The sequence below is a fragment of the Stigmatopora nigra genome, chromosome 10, assembly GCF_051989575.1.
Source record: "Stigmatopora nigra isolate UIUO_SnigA chromosome 10, RoL_Snig_1.1, whole genome shotgun sequence".
Lineage (NCBI taxonomy): Eukaryota > Metazoa > Chordata > Actinopteri > Syngnathiformes > Syngnathidae > Stigmatopora > Stigmatopora nigra.
The window spans coordinates 11,385,980-11,402,723 of NC_135517.1; the positions used below are offsets into that span (position 1 = coordinate 11,385,980).

At 40.2% G+C, this 16,744-nt stretch overlaps 2 protein-coding genes across 2 annotated transcripts in view; one reads left to right on the plus strand and one right to left on the minus strand.

Annotated features, from left to right (window-relative positions):
* foxj3 (forkhead box J3) overlaps window positions 1-12,969 on the minus strand; it is a 75,617-nt gene extending 62,648 nt beyond the window's left edge. Inside the window, exon 1 of the mRNA XM_077725971.1 lies at window positions 12,704-12,969. The gene's annotated coding sequence lies outside the window, so the exon portion shown is untranslated. The remainder of the gene's footprint in view (window positions 1-12,703) is intronic.
* Window positions 1,054-16,658, plus strand: ppcs (phosphopantothenoylcysteine synthetase). Its single transcript, XM_077725974.1, has 5 exons — window positions 1,054-1,063; window positions 14,359-14,422; window positions 15,034-15,562; window positions 15,633-15,736; window positions 16,079-16,658. The coding sequence occupies exons 3-5, from the start codon at window positions 15,037-15,039 to the stop codon at window positions 16,403-16,405; spliced, it is 957 nt and encodes a 318-aa protein (XP_077582100.1). The 5' UTR covers window positions 1,054-1,063; window positions 14,359-14,422; window positions 15,034-15,036; the 3' UTR covers window positions 16,406-16,658.
* The last annotated feature ends 86 nt before the right edge of the window (window positions 16,659-16,744 follow it).

Below are 16,744 nucleotides of genomic sequence, written 5' to 3' on the forward strand. Positions count from 1 at the left end.
GACCCCTCTTTTAAACCTGTTTGTATTGGAGAAGAAAAATACTACAGTAATCCCTCGACAATCGTGTTGTTACTTATCGCAAATTCACTAATTTGCAATTTTTTTCTGCTATTAATTATTAAGTTCATAAAAATGTGAAAATCCATGCTGAAACTTGTAAGTGGAAGCCACTCTTGCTACTGGGGATTGAGTACTGGAAAAAAAAAAGTTAGAATACGGGTGACCCTACTTTGCAATTTTCCGATTATCGCGGCCCTGTCTGTTCTACATTAACCGCAATATTCGAGGGGTTACTATACATGTTAATCTGGAGCTGCAGATTCCAGACCTGTGTCCAAGATGAACTTTTCAAACAGCTCAGGTTTCAGTGTATTAATTCAGTTTCGACAAAACGCTTGGGGGGGAAAGAAAAAAAAAAAGAGTAATGAGCCTTCCTCTGCTCACTGGGTCCTAATCCATATATTTAAAGCCACCTGTTCAAGCTGCCAACATGACTACAACAAAGTAACTACAGCTTCAGGCTCCCTAGGCTGCTCTATCATAAAGCAGTATTTGTCTACACTCATAATCTGACAACGTGGATAAAGAGGAAATGGAAACACGATAGCATGTCAACAAAATTGCCAGAAGATAATAACACTTCTCAAATTCTACTAAGATTAGGGCAAGTTTCTCATGATACTGAGCCTATGTCTAATTGGGTATCAAAGCTCAACTACTATTATGTGATAATGAAGGGGAATCCTCTGGGTTGGACGTAATGCTGACGCAGCCTTAAAGCTTCCTAAATCTAAAAATGTCCGCCTTAAGTACGTTTCACACGACGTGGGTTTACCCACTCACATTGTCTTGCAAACAACAAGGAAATCTTCTGGCTCTGTGAGAAAACTGCGAAAGTAGGTCACTCAGTCTCTTGTGAGTCATCGGCTCTGGCAGGAGACCAAGAGGAGCAGGTATGAGGGAGACACAGAGAGACGAGACAAATGCAAGACTGATACACTGTCATCAGCACTTTTAAAAGGTCACTTGGGCACATTTAGATGTCTTTTAGCGGGCAAAGTTGGCCATATTAGTAAATTGAAGAGAATACTGTAGATATGTGAAGTGCTAAATCCTTTGTCCATTTATGCTGGAGTTAAAAGTGATCATTCCACATGTTGGCTCACAATTTAGCACCAATTGGATATGGGCAAACGGGCATAAAACCAAGGCAATTGGATCGCCTTAGATAGAAATCTGGCCAAATGTGGGTATAAAAAATAAAAAATAAAGTATTCTTGCCAATACAATTGTGCTGTAAAGAGTCAGATGATTAGAGCAACAGTATACACTATGTAACATTAAATATCCGCAATTTCGATGCAGAAATGTGTACCCGTGCGGGTTGTCCTAATTAATAAGCGCTGTAATATCAGCTGTTCAAAGATTCAATCTTCAAAGTGATTATTATCATATGAAGAGTGGGGAAAATATGTTCCCCTGCGAAATGAAATTTCTACTTTGTTGTCCATATGGATGCAGTGCAGTAAAAGATGGGGGGGGGGGGAATAATAATACTATGCTAAACTACACAGTACACAAAATAGGACACTCTAAAAAGAATGCAAAACCAACACAAACGCAAGTCTTCATGTACAAATTCAATTTTTTGGTGTAATCGTTCAGAGTAACATTTTCTATAGCCGTCTGAAAAGTGTCATACATGCATAGAAGAACAATGAGCCAAGTCACAACATGGTCTGTAAACTAAAAGCAGATGCAGAAGAATACTTGACAAGGCAGAAGAAGAAACATGCTTAAAAAAAACAGCATGGCATATTTAACATGGCGAGCTGTGATTTTGCTGTCCAGGGATTTATTTTAAAACTCTTGAGTAATGGAAGTAGCCAAATAAAGGTAAATACGTCTAGGACTGCATCTTGCATGTCTTGTGTTTTTCCGCTACTCCACACCATGCCTGTCATTTCACCGGTTGCTAAACAATACAAATTGATGTTATCAACGGTTGCCTGAATTCCGATATATAGCGTCATGCCAGATATTAGATTTAAGTCCAAATACAAAAGTGGCCAATATCGTATTGGAAAATCCTATGAATATAATTCCTCATATAATGCTTACATTATTTATACTGGTTGAAAAAGTCTGGCGTCGCATCAGTATCATAAAATCTTGGAGAGAAAACAAATGAATCAGAAATAAGAAAATTAAGAAAAAAAACATCAGTACTAGGACATCAGTCCAAATAATTACAGTTAATGCTTACATTATTTTCACTGGTTGAAAAAGTCTGGCGCCACATCAGTATCGTAAAAACATCTTGAAGAGAGAGAAAAAAACGGATCAGACCAGAGATTAAAAAAAAAAAAAAAAAACATCAGTATTAGGACATCTCCACTCCAAATAAGGGTAATTTTCCCTCGTTGAAGATAAATCGTTAATCAGCTCAAAGACCCGCTCTCCAGGCTCTCCAAGTCCAAACCTTCTTTTAATACTGTACACGTTTCCCATAGTAAGGCAGAATGAATTATCAGATCACAGGTGCAACCCTGCTGCTTTCCAAAGCTCCGGGATTCCCTCCCAGAAACCCAACTTGCTGGCAGTGTAGCTACCTCTCAAAGTCCAATTCCAGTATTTCCAAACAGTTATCCTTCATTTTTTTTTAAATCATAGGTGACTCAGCTTTGTCAAAGCCATCAGTAAAGCGTTCACCCCGGAGACAACCCTGGTTCTTTATAACCAGCATGATCCTTAATTGCATCGGGCTCGGACCGCATCGTCTCAACCGCAGTGTCCCCTCATCCCGAACTTCTCCGCCAGCTCATTCATCCACCCTAAGGGAGAGACGCGCAGGCCAGAGGAAGTATGACTCATCAGCGTAACGAGATGCATTCTTCAGAATACTCCCGAGATGTGTTGCTTGCTAAACGAAGAGCCCAGTAGGTGCACAAAAAGTAATAGTGCTGGCCAAGAGCAAAAAGAAAAAGAAAAAACAAGGTGGGAAGGCAATCAAGTGCCACTCTGCCTGAGAGCAAGAAGTGAAGACATTGGGTTAATAGAGGCAGAGCGAGAGACATCACTTGTGTGGGTTTCTTGGTCCGCGGAGATCAACATTCTCTCCAGATCCAGAGAGAGAGAGAGCGAGAGCAAGAATCCTTGGCATTGATCTGGGGTATTCTGAATCACACATAGAGACCACAAACTCTACATCTAAGGCTAATACGTCAGAATTTACATGAAGCCAGGTTCTGAGAGGTTTTGATAAATGATTCTGCCAAGCGTGCCGAGTCCTCAGAGACGCCGAGGTATATGGAGAGACGTGTTTTAATGATCAGCCCGAACAGATCCACTACCGCTCCTTCCAAGTAACGCTGCATCAGGACTTGGCAGTCGCCAGTGCACATCACGAGCCTTGCACACATTACACGCTCCCCAAATTCAGCTCCAAGTTTCTGGACGGACTGAGCCCACATTTGCATGCAATTTAAAAAATAAAATAAAAATCCAAAATGCCAAGACCTCGGTTCGATGACCGTACATCCTTCCTATGAGAAAGTTCAGATCAAGTGGGACTATTTTTTGCTCAACTGATGATTAATTGTTTTTTTTTTTAATTATACTGGCTTGTATAGGCAGTCAAAATCTGTCGCCATATGCAAGAAGTTAAATCTACAAGATAAAAATGCTGATGGCAATGTTAGTTAAATGTTTTTATTGATGCGCTATTTCAATCATTATTGATCTGGGCAAGTTTATTTTTGGACACTGACAAAATTCTATCGTTAAATTTATGTGGAAAAATATATACGTGACAATGTGACTTTTAAGGTGAAGCTCCAGTTACCTAAATTTAGACGGGGAGCGTGAACTTAACAAGGGTGAGTCATTACCTTAAATGACACCAACTTGCTTGCCAATTTGTGGCCAGTCATACAACAACAACTTTTATTAATTACGTGTTATGCTTTACATAATTTTGTTTGTATAATTGTAAAAATGCTGGAAAACCTGCATGTTCGTTGACGTGAATGAAGTTGGAAACAGTTGTCAGTATGTGCTCTACGATTGGTTGGAAGTTTAGATGAATTCCCCCGAAAATTATATACATAGTAGTTGTAGAGATTTTGGCACTGTTATTTATTTTATTTTGATTTTTAAGTTTCTTCTTCCCATTGGCTTCTGCTTCTTTTTCAGTGCAGATGGACATTTTAAATACAGCAGATGCATCAGTGCCTACCATCCAAACGTTTGGTTTCTTTCAAACAAAAGAGTAGGCGAATGCTTGCATATAAAGCACTCAAGTGAGATCGCAAGTGGTGATTTTAAATGTTGAGAATTATTCATTATGAAGTAATGAGCTGTCCACTTGTGACCGGATCCATTTTAGTTACCCATTCAATTTAGCAGGTTACTAATAACCACAAAGCCAAAGAAAGTCACATTTCGCAATCATTCCATTTCTTTTATGCCATTACACTCGTTTTAGGTTTAGGTTAATTGCCAAGTTCTGACCGCAAAATGTTTTACAAAAACAAAATCTAATTGGCCACAGTCAGTTCTGAGAATCCAAATACAATTCCAGGGAAGAACACATTTCATTTCATAACCATTCGATTGGAATCAATCATTAAAAAAAAGATACTATGGCCCTAAGGCACTGCCACACCTCTCAGCATTTTAAAAAAAATAAATAAAAAAATAAACTTCCCTTACTTTCCTGCAGTTTAAAATACCCCTAGTTACTCATTTTGGGGAGCGAAATCACATGATGGTGAATTACTGTACGGATCGCTTATAAAGCAAAGAAACTATGAAGCGACAGGAAAATTTGTTCCAACCATGTACTTCCCGGCCGGCAGTTTGAAAATTAACAGCAAGTTGACCTTAGATTCAGACGTGACTTGTTAGACAGCGACAATTGCTTACAACACTATATGGCAGTGGAAACAAGTGATGGGAGTTAAACATCACATCCCTTTTCACACTGTTACAAACGGGTGTTGTAAAAACGCAGCCTTTCTTTTGTCCTGATTCTCAATCAACTGACTCGTTTAGTTGTAAAAAAAAAGGTGTGTAAAAGGCTCACTGGTACTAAATGATTCCTGTCAAAAAAAAGAAGACTGCAACCTTAAGAAATCTCAGTGTAAACCCCTGACAACCATATGAAGATGTATTGATAAATAGGGTCAAAACAGGGAATTCTTGTCTACATCCAATTAGAATTTGCTGCTTAGAATTGACAGACTGATTCAACTCGCTGGACAAAGCGTTGTGCGATGAGGAGAACCGAGGCAGTGAATTGCAAGATGAATTTGGGTAAAAAAAAAATGTAGCGCTTCACTACATCCATTCTCTCCATCCCAGGGGGTGTCTGGTATGGGGGGGTCTGACTAAAAAATATGCTTGTTTGAAAAGCAAACTGCATTCACACAAGCACTTTCTCATCCACTATCCAGCGAGGACCTCTTTAAAAATTCATTAATTTACGGAAAAATAGATTAAAGCAAAACTCTCTAACTTTGTCTTCTAAATCACATTAATGGTGAAGAGTCCAATGCAAAGCCTTGAGCTGTTGCCTAAAGAAAAGATTACACACCTTGAGAATCATTTATTTTCAATTATTATAAAAACAAAGCGTGTCTAATTGTCACATTTAATTAAGTCAATCTGTGGATGAGAAAATGTAGTGAGCGGAGCAAAAAAAAATCCTGCAAAAACTAATTAAAATCCATTGAACAATCCTTCACTCCGGCGGCGCCGTGCCAATGTCGTTCTCCTCAGCATTTGATATTTCGGCATTAAAGACTCGATGACAGCTGCTCGTGCTTCCCCACCTTCCAAAAATGCCGAGAACTGCAGTTAGAGTAATTGCTCCGGCCAGCACAAAATGAGGTTCACTTAAGTGCAATTATCCCCCTCTGATCCAACCCCCCCTTAAAGAGACTTCTCTAACACGGAGAAGTGGGCTCACACAATGTGACTGCAAACAAGATTCAAATTGGAATCGGGGAGGCGCTTCCAAGCGGATGAATGGCTCCACGGCTCATCTGCATTCTAGTGATGAGGGGCTCTAATGAAGACTGAGCTACTTCCTCTACCTCCACCTTACCTCAAGGCCCCCAATCTAAAGTGTGAATAGAGGAGATTTCTACCAAAAATAAAAGATCTTTACTGCTCTACATTGGCGGCATTAGAGAGAAAAGCAAGCCATTTTTCCTCTTTGTTGAATGTGAATTAGGTCAGGAAAAACACTTTGGACATGGGAGTTAAAAAGCAAAATTTGTGGAGCTTTAAACAGTAGAGCCGAGCATGGTAAGAGACTAATTGTTAGATAGCTCATCAGAGCCCAGTCTGCTTACAGTTGAGTGCTTGATTGCTAATAATATTTTTATTTTGTTACAGTTTATTCCATAAATCAATTGAAAGTGACTGTGTCTATTCTTTAACACATTAGAGAGTGAGGCATGACAATATATTCTATTTAGGCTACAACAAATGTGTTAGCATCATTTAATTTGTTGATGCAAAAAAAAAGTGTTACAATATTAGGTTATTGAAGGCTTCCTCCAGTGTTTTATAAACCTGGCGGGCCAGGCTAAAACAGTGATAAGAAAGAAAGTTTCGCTACAGGTTTTGAAGTTACTATCCAATTACAATATTTATTTCAAAATAATACATTTTCCTGTATATTAAAAGATGGCCAAAGACAGATCAATTGATTGCAATGAAGATGTAGTATTGTATCAATGTGCATTTGAGGAAGACTATAGTACTTATTTCGCTTTTGTTATTATTATATTGAGGAAAATTGTGTTTTATTGTACGTTACTATAGTTTATTAGATCAACACTATTTGTCAGCATCTTAAAATAAAACAAAGCCCCTTCTAAAAGAATAGAACCCCCCGCCCCCCACCCAAACCTTTGACTCCAAAAAGTTGTCTTCATGAAGTCTACTCTAGCCAAAACTTAAAAAAAGCATCATATGAGATCCTTACTTCAAAAATGGACCACTATCAGAAATTGTCTTCTGGGAAACACTCTACTTTGGATGTTCCAAATAATGAAAAACAAAAAAAAGGTAAGTACTCCACATAGAAAAATATATACAGGCATCCTCATGAATGTATTAACTCCTGCCAATCACACACCACACTCAAATTCTTGCCTGAGGGCTGAGATGTGGTGGTCTAATAGGGTTTTGCTTCACAGGGTACCTGTTGTGGGGTCCTGTCCAACCACAATACAGTGGATGTGTGGGTGTGTGCACGCATGTGTGTGATGAGAATGCATGTAGCCACAGGCTCAACTACCACCAGGAGTCTGATAACTGCACCTCACGGATGGCCATTTGAATAATCACTTCAACAAGGGGAGAAATTAAAAAGGCTCTCAGTGTGAAGGGGGGGCTAGGCAGTAGGCCACACACCGCATTCCAAATGAAGCCCCACCATTCTGACAGTAAAAGCCAAAACCGCCTCACCACCCACACGACCACGTCCTACCCAGAATCACAAGCCCCAGGATTTAAATCTTTCCAAATTTGTTGCGTGTCGCGTCACGAGTGATCTATGAAACGTTGCGCAGAGGGGCCATTTTTGCAGCCAGGCGACTACATATCAAAGATAGTAGAAAGTGATTAAAATACAAAGTTTAAAGTGCGAGTTGTTACATTATTCCACTTTGTTCATTTGGGTCTTTATTCCATTCCAAATTAGCCCCTTGTTCCTTCCAAATTTTGACAATGAGTATTCTAAATAAATCAAAACCTCTTGTTATTAATCACTCTTTATGGATCATAAGACAGACAATTGTGGTTAATTTATCCAAATTATAAAATGTAAAAAAATGACGGCTTGCCGTCAGGGAATCAAACCCTGATCTTCTACGACACGAGATACAGACCCACTATACTAACAAGGAGTGAGAGCTTGATTCCCATCACCCAAATGCAATCCACTTAACGGTGAGAAAATCAATAAACATGTCCTTTCTAGCCAGGGAATCTAAACCCCATTTTCCGCATGACAGAAAAATCTTGGGGAAAAAAATAAAATGAAATTCAATTAAATATGTACTGCTGGCATGCTCTTTAAAAAAAAATACGATAGAAAGTTTACTCCCCAATGGGGAATCGAACCAGATAACGATGCACTATACTAACGAAGAACGTGAGCCTCACTCCTATTGGCCGAAATACAGCATACATATTTTAGTACTATTAAACCACTAGTTATTTGTTACTTTGTTAATAGATGGCGAATTAGAACAAATAAAAAAAAAAATTCCAATACAGTGTTCATTTGAGTTATGAGTAAATCGACATACAAGCTCAGTTCCGGAACGAATTAAGCTCATATCTCGAGGTACCACTGTAGTTGACATTTATGTGGCCTAGGAGTTTGACTCCCCTGACTGACTTTCCTCTTACAATGAAGAAACCCCTGCCGCCCCCCCTGAAAAAAAGCTTAAGTGAATTTGAATGATTTCCCTCAGTACCTCTATTGATGTGTCAAAGCTCACTGTTGTGCAACGTCACCCAGGCTAGGAATCAATCACAGCATGACGCCACTGCAGTGCGCTACATATCGTAGCTGCGTCAAGTCACGTCTGTTCCAAACAGAGACGCCAATTAAGCTAAGCGAGGGGGTATCTTCATTCCAAAAGCATTTCCCCATAGCGAGGCATGACAATTTCTTCACTCCTAGTTTGAAATGTTACTCGCATAAAACTTTTATCACCGACTTAAAGCACATTGGTGCCTTGAGATATTAGTTTAATTTGCTCGGCGACCACACCGAAACTTAAAATGCTTATATCTCCAGTCTCGACCGTAAAGTGAAAACTCATCGTTAACTTTGTCTAGAAGCGAGAGAGTGTTGAGAACTGTGTGCACGGATAGACTGGCTCATTCGCATTTAAAGGAACGGTGATTAATATTCAAAAGCAGGTCTGACATTTCGTTGCGGTTGCTGACTAATGTGAAGGGTATTTCTGTCACTCTGAAGTGGGTTGGGTTTACTTTCAGGACGGAGGAAAGAAAGCACAAGCCGTCCATCTTTCCCTTTTTTTCTACACTGTTTGTCATCACTGTCACTGGTGAGTTAGAACCCAATGCCATCTTTCTTCCACACTCGACTGGTCGCCAGCCAATCGCAGGGCTCATGCTTTCTGAACCCACCTCAAGACTAACAGCAGTTCTAATGAAAAAAATGGCACAGATTTTAGAACATACAAATTTCCCTCGAGAATCAAACCCAGAAACTCTCCACAATGTGACACGAGTGCCAAAAAGAGGGTTAACGCACAAGGTACAATTAAAGGCATGTTGAGTGATTGCTGTAATATCTGGTTTTTCTTTTGACTTTCAAGTTTTTTCATGAAAATATTCTTTCAAACGATGACTCATCTACTGTTGCAATGTAGGATTTTTCTTTGGGGAGTTACATATACTGGAATAATGATGATGTGTAGGGCTTAAACGGCATATAATTGTTCTGTCTGTCTAGATTAATGGCATAGATAGATGAATGAAGATACACCAGTGGAATTGGAACATTTCCCACAGCATACTACGAACGTGCAGTGGGTGGGATTTTGAAAATGTGACAGTGATAAACATCAAATTCATTTTAAATGGCTTAAAAATAGTCAAATGTTTTTTTAAATGCCCAGTGCAAAAAGCAACAGAAAAAAATGTGCTGGTCTGCTTTAGTTTTCCTTCAAATGCATATTAAATCATTTATATTTTTGGTGATATGTTAAACTACTGCTTTATATATTATGACCCCATACAAGTTGAACTTTTCAGTCCTTTACATAGTAATAAACATTTTCCTGAAATTATCTCATCCCAGCCGACCGATTTTCACATATTGGAGCAGTTTGCCAGCAATGCGTAGCAGCACATGTCACATTTTCCCTACTATTCCTCTTCTGGTTCTGCAGTTGTCCCTAACATGGCATAACTGGTTATATTTTGCTACATATGGTGCATTTTCGTAGTTAATGTAGACCAGACATGGCCGCAATAATAGAAAAATTGCAAACTAGGGTGACCCTTATTTATTTTTTTTTTTTTTTTACAAATTTCAGTGTGGATTTTCACTTATAATAATGATAATCATTTTTTCTGCAGTGCTGACTCCTAGAAGCAATCAGAAGAAAGGGGAGTGGCTTATGGTTGAGAGTTTAAGCAGATTGAATTTTTTTCTGAAGTTTAAAAAAAAAAACATACAAAAATTAATAATCAATAGCAGAAAAAAATCACCAAGTAGTGAATTCGTGATAATCGAGGGATTACTGTATAAACCTGCATGTTAAAAATAGCACTTTGCAATAATTTCAGGTTACATAACCAAACTTGATTTGCATAAAACACTGAGCTGAGCTTTGGTTTCGGCACCCCATAATACCAAAGAATGTTGCACAATGCAACTTTTTTTTCCCCAGGTAAGCAAAGATTTGGGCCCACTAGACCAAGCGGGGCATCCCAAAAATTGTAAATGTTAACTTTAAGCCTAGATTGTATGCTCGAAAAAATATTTAATCCAAATCCGTCCATTTTCCGTAATCCTCGTCAATGACAAATTGTCCTCGTAAGGTTTGTGAGTTAACTGGAGCCTTTGGTGGCTAACCTCTGAGCAAGAGGGTTTCACTTCATGTTTGATATACTCCTGCACAAGCAAGGCATGCAGGGTGGAAAAAAAAAGGGAAAGTGCTGGAGCACCCCCTAGACAGACACATCTGCATGTGCCTGTTTGGCAACAGAGAAGGAAGCAGAAGCAGCCAACATCAACTTGCAGACGTGAAGACTCGGAGTCCAAATGGGAAGGCCGGCAGAGTCCAGTTTTGAACCTCTGACTTCAGAACTGAGCCTGATTTTCTAACCACACGTCTACACGCATCCTGTCACCAAAACCCTCGGCATGAAAGTTACAAACAGCACACATACTAAAATGGAAAGGACAATATGTGGTAATGGTGGTGGCACAAGGTTATTGTATTACCACTATCCTTAGATGACCAAAGATTCATAAAATATTTTTCAAAGCAGTCAGATTTAATTACATTTCTTTTTCCAGGAACCCGAATGAACTTCCAGACACAATTTGCCAGACACGGTGTGCTCCGATTTATGAGCACGTCGGACCTAAACTGTCATAGATGGACGACCTAAACCAAGGGTCGGGAATCTTTTTGACAGAGACAGCCATAAACAATTCTTATTTTCAAATGTTATTCCTTGAGAGCCTGACTCAGAATTTAAAAGTCAAAATACATCAAAATGTATGTTTTTTTTGTCATTTGATCATTTTTAGACCGCAAAAATGTTCACAACATTGTTATGAGGGTGGCCCAGTGGTTGAGTGGTTATCATGTCGGCCTCACAGTAGGAGACCTGGGTTCAAATCCAGGTCAGGCCACCTACATGGAGTTTGCATGTTCTCCCAAGGCTTACGTGGGTTTTTGTCCAGGTACTCCGGTTTCTTCCCACATTTCAAAGACATGCATGGTAGGCTGATTGCACACTCTAAATGACCCCTAAGAGTGAGAGTGAATGATTATTTGTCTCCTTGTGCCCTGCGATTGGCTGGCCACTTATACAGGGTGTCCCCTGCCTCTGGCCTGAAAATAGCTGGGATGGGCTCCAGCACCCCCCGCAACCTTAATGATAAAGCAGTTCGGAAAATGAGAAGAGAACATTGTTACGGTTTTACTAATCAATGAGAGTATGCATGCAGAAGAGTCCAATTGAAAAAAAAAAGATTAAAACGGGGTGCAGGTTTTTGCTCCAAAATATAATAAATATCTGGTGTCCTACACGTGCAATCCCAGAACTGCAGTCAGGTGCTTCTTGTTTCAGCAGAAACCTCATTGATTAAACAGTCTGTGCTGGATCATTTGGAACAAAAACCTGCACCCACAGTGGCCATCGCGTACCGGTTTGAGCACCCCTGAGTCCTAAACTGTCATAGATCGAGGACCTGGCTTTATTAGACATGCACGTGGCGTGGGAGTGACGCGTTCACACTGCATTGTTATCACATCTTAGATCTTGCGTTGTGACGCCGTGCAGGTGTCCTCCATGGAGCGTCCATTGCAATTGCTGCACTTGTTGAGCCTCGGAGCACAAGTAGGAGTATATTTATGTTCGGGAGGAATTCAATGGCGCTTGTGCGAGGCTTGACAGAGAGGGGGGCGGGGGCGGTGGTGGGCGGGGTGGGGGGTGATACACACTGCAACAGCTGTGAGTCAAATGCCACCAGGGCACGCAGGAAATCCAAATGACACACACACACGCGCGCACAAAAAGCACGGACACGCAGGCAAGCATGCGCGCAGACATACTTCCTACAGCACACGCATACCAAACAGCTAGCCTAGCTGGGAGAGAGCGCCGGGGTACGTCACTCCATTACACCCAGAAAAGAGGGTGTCTACCCCCGCCTCCCAGCCACCCTGCCACGGCGAGGGGAAAGCTGTCAACCGGGGCCTGCCCAGTGGGTTCGACCCCCCTCCACATACAAACACACACTCTCTCTCTGACACACACACACACGCACATATATACACACTCCGCCCCTCCTTCTCTTCCCCTGCTCGATGCAAGAACTTAAACGCAGCACAGTTAAACCGATCAGGAAAAAGTCGCCCATTCGCTGGGCCCTAGTTGAACTTCCATGCCCTTGTAGATCACTTACTCTTTTTGGAGAAAACGCTGAGGTTGATGGTGATCTCCGTATTCCTCGCGGTAGTTTTGCACTTAACTGATCCCACCTTTCGCCGCCGTGTCCCGCCAGGATCCCGGAGAGAGATCCCCCGTGCGCTCGAACGCGTGTCGTCCCGGGCAAAGGTTCGCCGGTGTGCCTGCGGTGCCGTGGCGTCCCTTCTCTGCTTCTCCCCGATTCGCCTCTCGTTCAGCGGCCGAGCCAACATCCGGGACTCTCCGTTCTCGGGCCGGATCTACTTTTTTGGTCGTACGTAGACGCGCATGTGAGCTTTGGCGCCCCCTACCCCACACCACCCCTAAATTCTTCCAAACTGTTACAGCCACTGCCGCTACAAAAACTAGTGCAGGCGAGGAATTACGTCTGGACAGTTGTACATTATAATAAAAATATTCTAAAAAATTTTGCCATGACATTTTGACGTATATAGAAAAGTTCTGGTTTTACTATGTACTATATTCCTCGTTGATATGTGACATGTAGCTGATGTAATGTAGGTTTGAAAACATATTTTTAATTTAACATATATTGCATCTTTTTTTCATGATACCTTCTTCTAAAATGTGTTACCAAATATTAATTAATCCGATATGAATGGTAAATTATTGATTTGAAAAGCTGCATCGTATACTTATGTTTTTAGTCATTATATTGCGGAGTCATAAAGGTCAAATCATGATTCATATGAAATGATTGAATATGTATACACATTCCTTTGAATATTTTACAACCTTTGTGAATGATCAATTTCGCATAGATTATACACTGTACTGTGTTGATCTAAAATTTGTTACATACGTTTTCACTTGTGTTTAATGTACATGTGAATATTATTGGAGTTAGTTGTATGTTGTAAACCTAAATTAGTGTTGTCTCAATACGATACCCAGTACATTGATATTGGCACCCGATACGCCTATTTTTGGATGAGACAGTATCGGATTTGGTGGGATCCGATCCAGCATTCACATTTGTTTTCAACACTGTCATCTTTAGTACCTGCTATAAATCAAACCTGCCTAGTGTATGGGACTATATTTTTTACAAACCAATGTTAGTAAAAGCCTAATGTAGTATTTGTAAACAAACTATTCTGTGTTTTCTTGTAACCTGGTTGGCAGAAAAAGTTTGTTGCAATACAGTTCATTTGTTCAAACACAATAAAAGGGATCTATGTGATGTTTGTTAACTTAACTTAATTCTATAAAGTATTGGAATTGGAATCTGATCACCATCAGCAAAAGGTCATTGAACTGCTTTTCTGAGCTGAATTGATAAATATGAAACCATATCTGTCCATCCAAACTGACCAGGTGACTTTCAAAAGTGAAAGATGATGCTGTCACAGTGCTTTATTTGGCGATACAACAGCGTCACCTGTTGGCCAGTAAGTTCAAGGCGTCGTTCTGCACCAACACAAATTCCTGAATTGATATGAAAATGTATAACAAATTTTCTTCATCCTTTTTTTATTATCTATTTTTTAGACAAATACTTTTTTTTAGTTCAAATAAGTAACTATTTTGCTCATACAGTACCATCTATCTCCTTTAGAGGCGCTGGGGAATGTGTTGTGTTGAGGAGCAGAAGAAGAAGCACGCTCTTCTTTCTGTTTCAGGAAGTGTCAAAGTGTTCGTTTGTTGTGAGGGGCGTCGTCCAGCTTCACGGTCATCGCATCTTTAAAAGAGCAAAGTAAGACTTTTGACAATTTGCCTTCAATTTTGTTAATGATCACTCGTTTTTATGACACGAAAACATGACAAACCCGCTTTTACCACTTTTATTTTGGTACTCGGCTCTAAGTTTTGTTATTACTACTCTACTCATAGATGGGCTGCAATGAAAAGTGAAAGTGATGGTCACTTTGCATCACACAAAAATGAAACAAACGATTTATATATATATATTTTTAATTTATTTGGATTTATTTTCGCCTAAACTTATTGTGCCATCGTTCCTCTTCGTGTGCTTTTTGTCAATAACCTAATCTTATCTATTCATATTACTGATTAACATCATATTGAGCAATGTCATTAGACTATTTGGTTCTGTATACATTTTACAAAAATAAAAATGACATTTAAAACATTTTTTACCACACAATCATCGCAATTTTAATACCTTATCATAAGCAGTCATTTTGAAAAATCAGAGCTAAAATTATAGTCATGTATTAACGTTTTTATTTAGTCAGAACAAGCATATTTGGTCTAAATGAATTATTAATAATCTAAATGAATCCTTAAAACAAGATTAACTTGTTAACTGTTTGTCCCATTGCGTTGGCACCTTCATGTCTGCAGGCCATGTCACAACCCAGAACATCTTCCATCGATGGCAAGTTGGCAGAAGAGTTCACGGCACCATCGCACGTCGACGAGGTCCGCGAGAAGATGTTGGCTTTCGCCCAGTTCCATGCCGAGGCGGGCCGCCGCGTTGTCCTCATCACGTCCGGTGGCACCAAAGTCCCGCTGGAGTCACGTACCGTCCGCTTCCTGGACAATTTCAGCAGCGGCAGGAGGGGATCGCAGTCCGCCGAATGCTTCCTGGACAGCGGCTACGCCGTCGTCTTCCTGCACAGGCATCGTTCGCTCTTCCCATATGCTCGCTTGTTCTCCTCCGTCAACATCCTGGACGCTCTGCAGTTCTCGGACGGGGATCGGGAACCGGATCGCGTGGTGGTGAACGCGGAGGTGCTCCCCGACGTGGCTAGAGTGCTGAAGAAATACCACCAAGTTACAGCATCCAAACTCCTCCTCCCCATCGAGTTCAGCACGCTGTCGGAGTACCTGCACCTCCTCAAAGCGTCAGCGCAGGCCCTCGACACCATCGGTAGACGAAAACACCCGCGGTGTCCACGTGTGTCCGCTTTTGCACTAACTAACGGTCTTCTTCACTTTAGGATCCAAGGCCATGTTTTACTTGGCGGCGGCTGTGTCTGATTTCTATATTCCTGCGAGTGACATGCCAGAGCACAAAATCCAGTCTTCCAATGGACCGCTTCAAGTTAGTAAAATAATAATAATAATAATTACCTAATTTGAGCCTCCTGAGTGTATATATATATATATATATATATATATATATATATATATATATATATATATATATATATATATATATATATATATATATATATATATATATATATATATATATATATATATATATATATATATATATATATATATATATATATATATATATATATATATATATATATATATATATATATATATATATATATATATATATATATATATATATATATATATATATATATATATATATATATATATAATTTGCAATAATCGAGTAATTACTGTACCATCAACTTTGTCCTTACAGCTCAGCATGAAGATGGTTCCCAAAATCTTGTCCCCGCTGGTAAAAGACTGGGCGCCACGGGCCTTCGTCATATCCTTCAAACTGGAGACAGACACCGCCATCCTGCTGGACAAGGCTCGGAAAGCATTGGAAACGTACAGGCACCAGGCGGTCGTGGCCAACGCGCTGGACTCGAGGCGGGGCCACGTGGTGGTGGTGACGCCCAGCAGCCAGCACGAGGTGGTCCTCTCCCAGGAGGACCTCGAAAACCGGGTGGAGATCGAAGAGAAGATCGTGGCTAATTTGACGGCAGCGCACGAGAGCTTCATTAAACAACAAGCAGGCTGAGTTTTGTTGTCATTAGCTGTGTGCCGTCTTCATGCTTGGCTTTGTAGTACAGGTGGATATGATTATGATGATTGATTAATCATCCATAGGGCAACTCTATGGTAGATGTACAATCCATTTTGACATCAAATAATCACAGTCAAAATAGATTGGACGTCTCATGTCGTCAATGGCTTTGAAAGATGTGCCAAGTCATTTTGGCCGAGTTAAATACAACAAATTTTAAATAAACTGTAGTTTGGCTGTGGACCCTGACCAGTGTACATCTGTTTTCATTTAATTTAATTCATTCGTTTTTAAAAAAATCTATTATAATGGAGACCTTTCATTACTTTTACA

Excerpts from the sequence above, each read along its gene's own strand:
- ppcs (XM_077725974.1), top strand. The coding sequence starts at position 15,037 with ATGTCACAACCCAGAACATCTTCCATCGATGGCAAGTTGGCAGAAGAG. Across the intron at positions 15,563-15,632 it reads GCAGGCCCTCGACACCATCG|GATCCAAGGCCATGTTTTAC; the intron begins GTAGACGAAAAC and ends TCTTCACTTTAG. Across the intron at positions 15,737-16,078 it reads CTTCCAATGGACCGCTTCAA|CTCAGCATGAAGATGGTTCC; the intron begins GTTAGTAAAATA and ends TTGTCCTTACAG.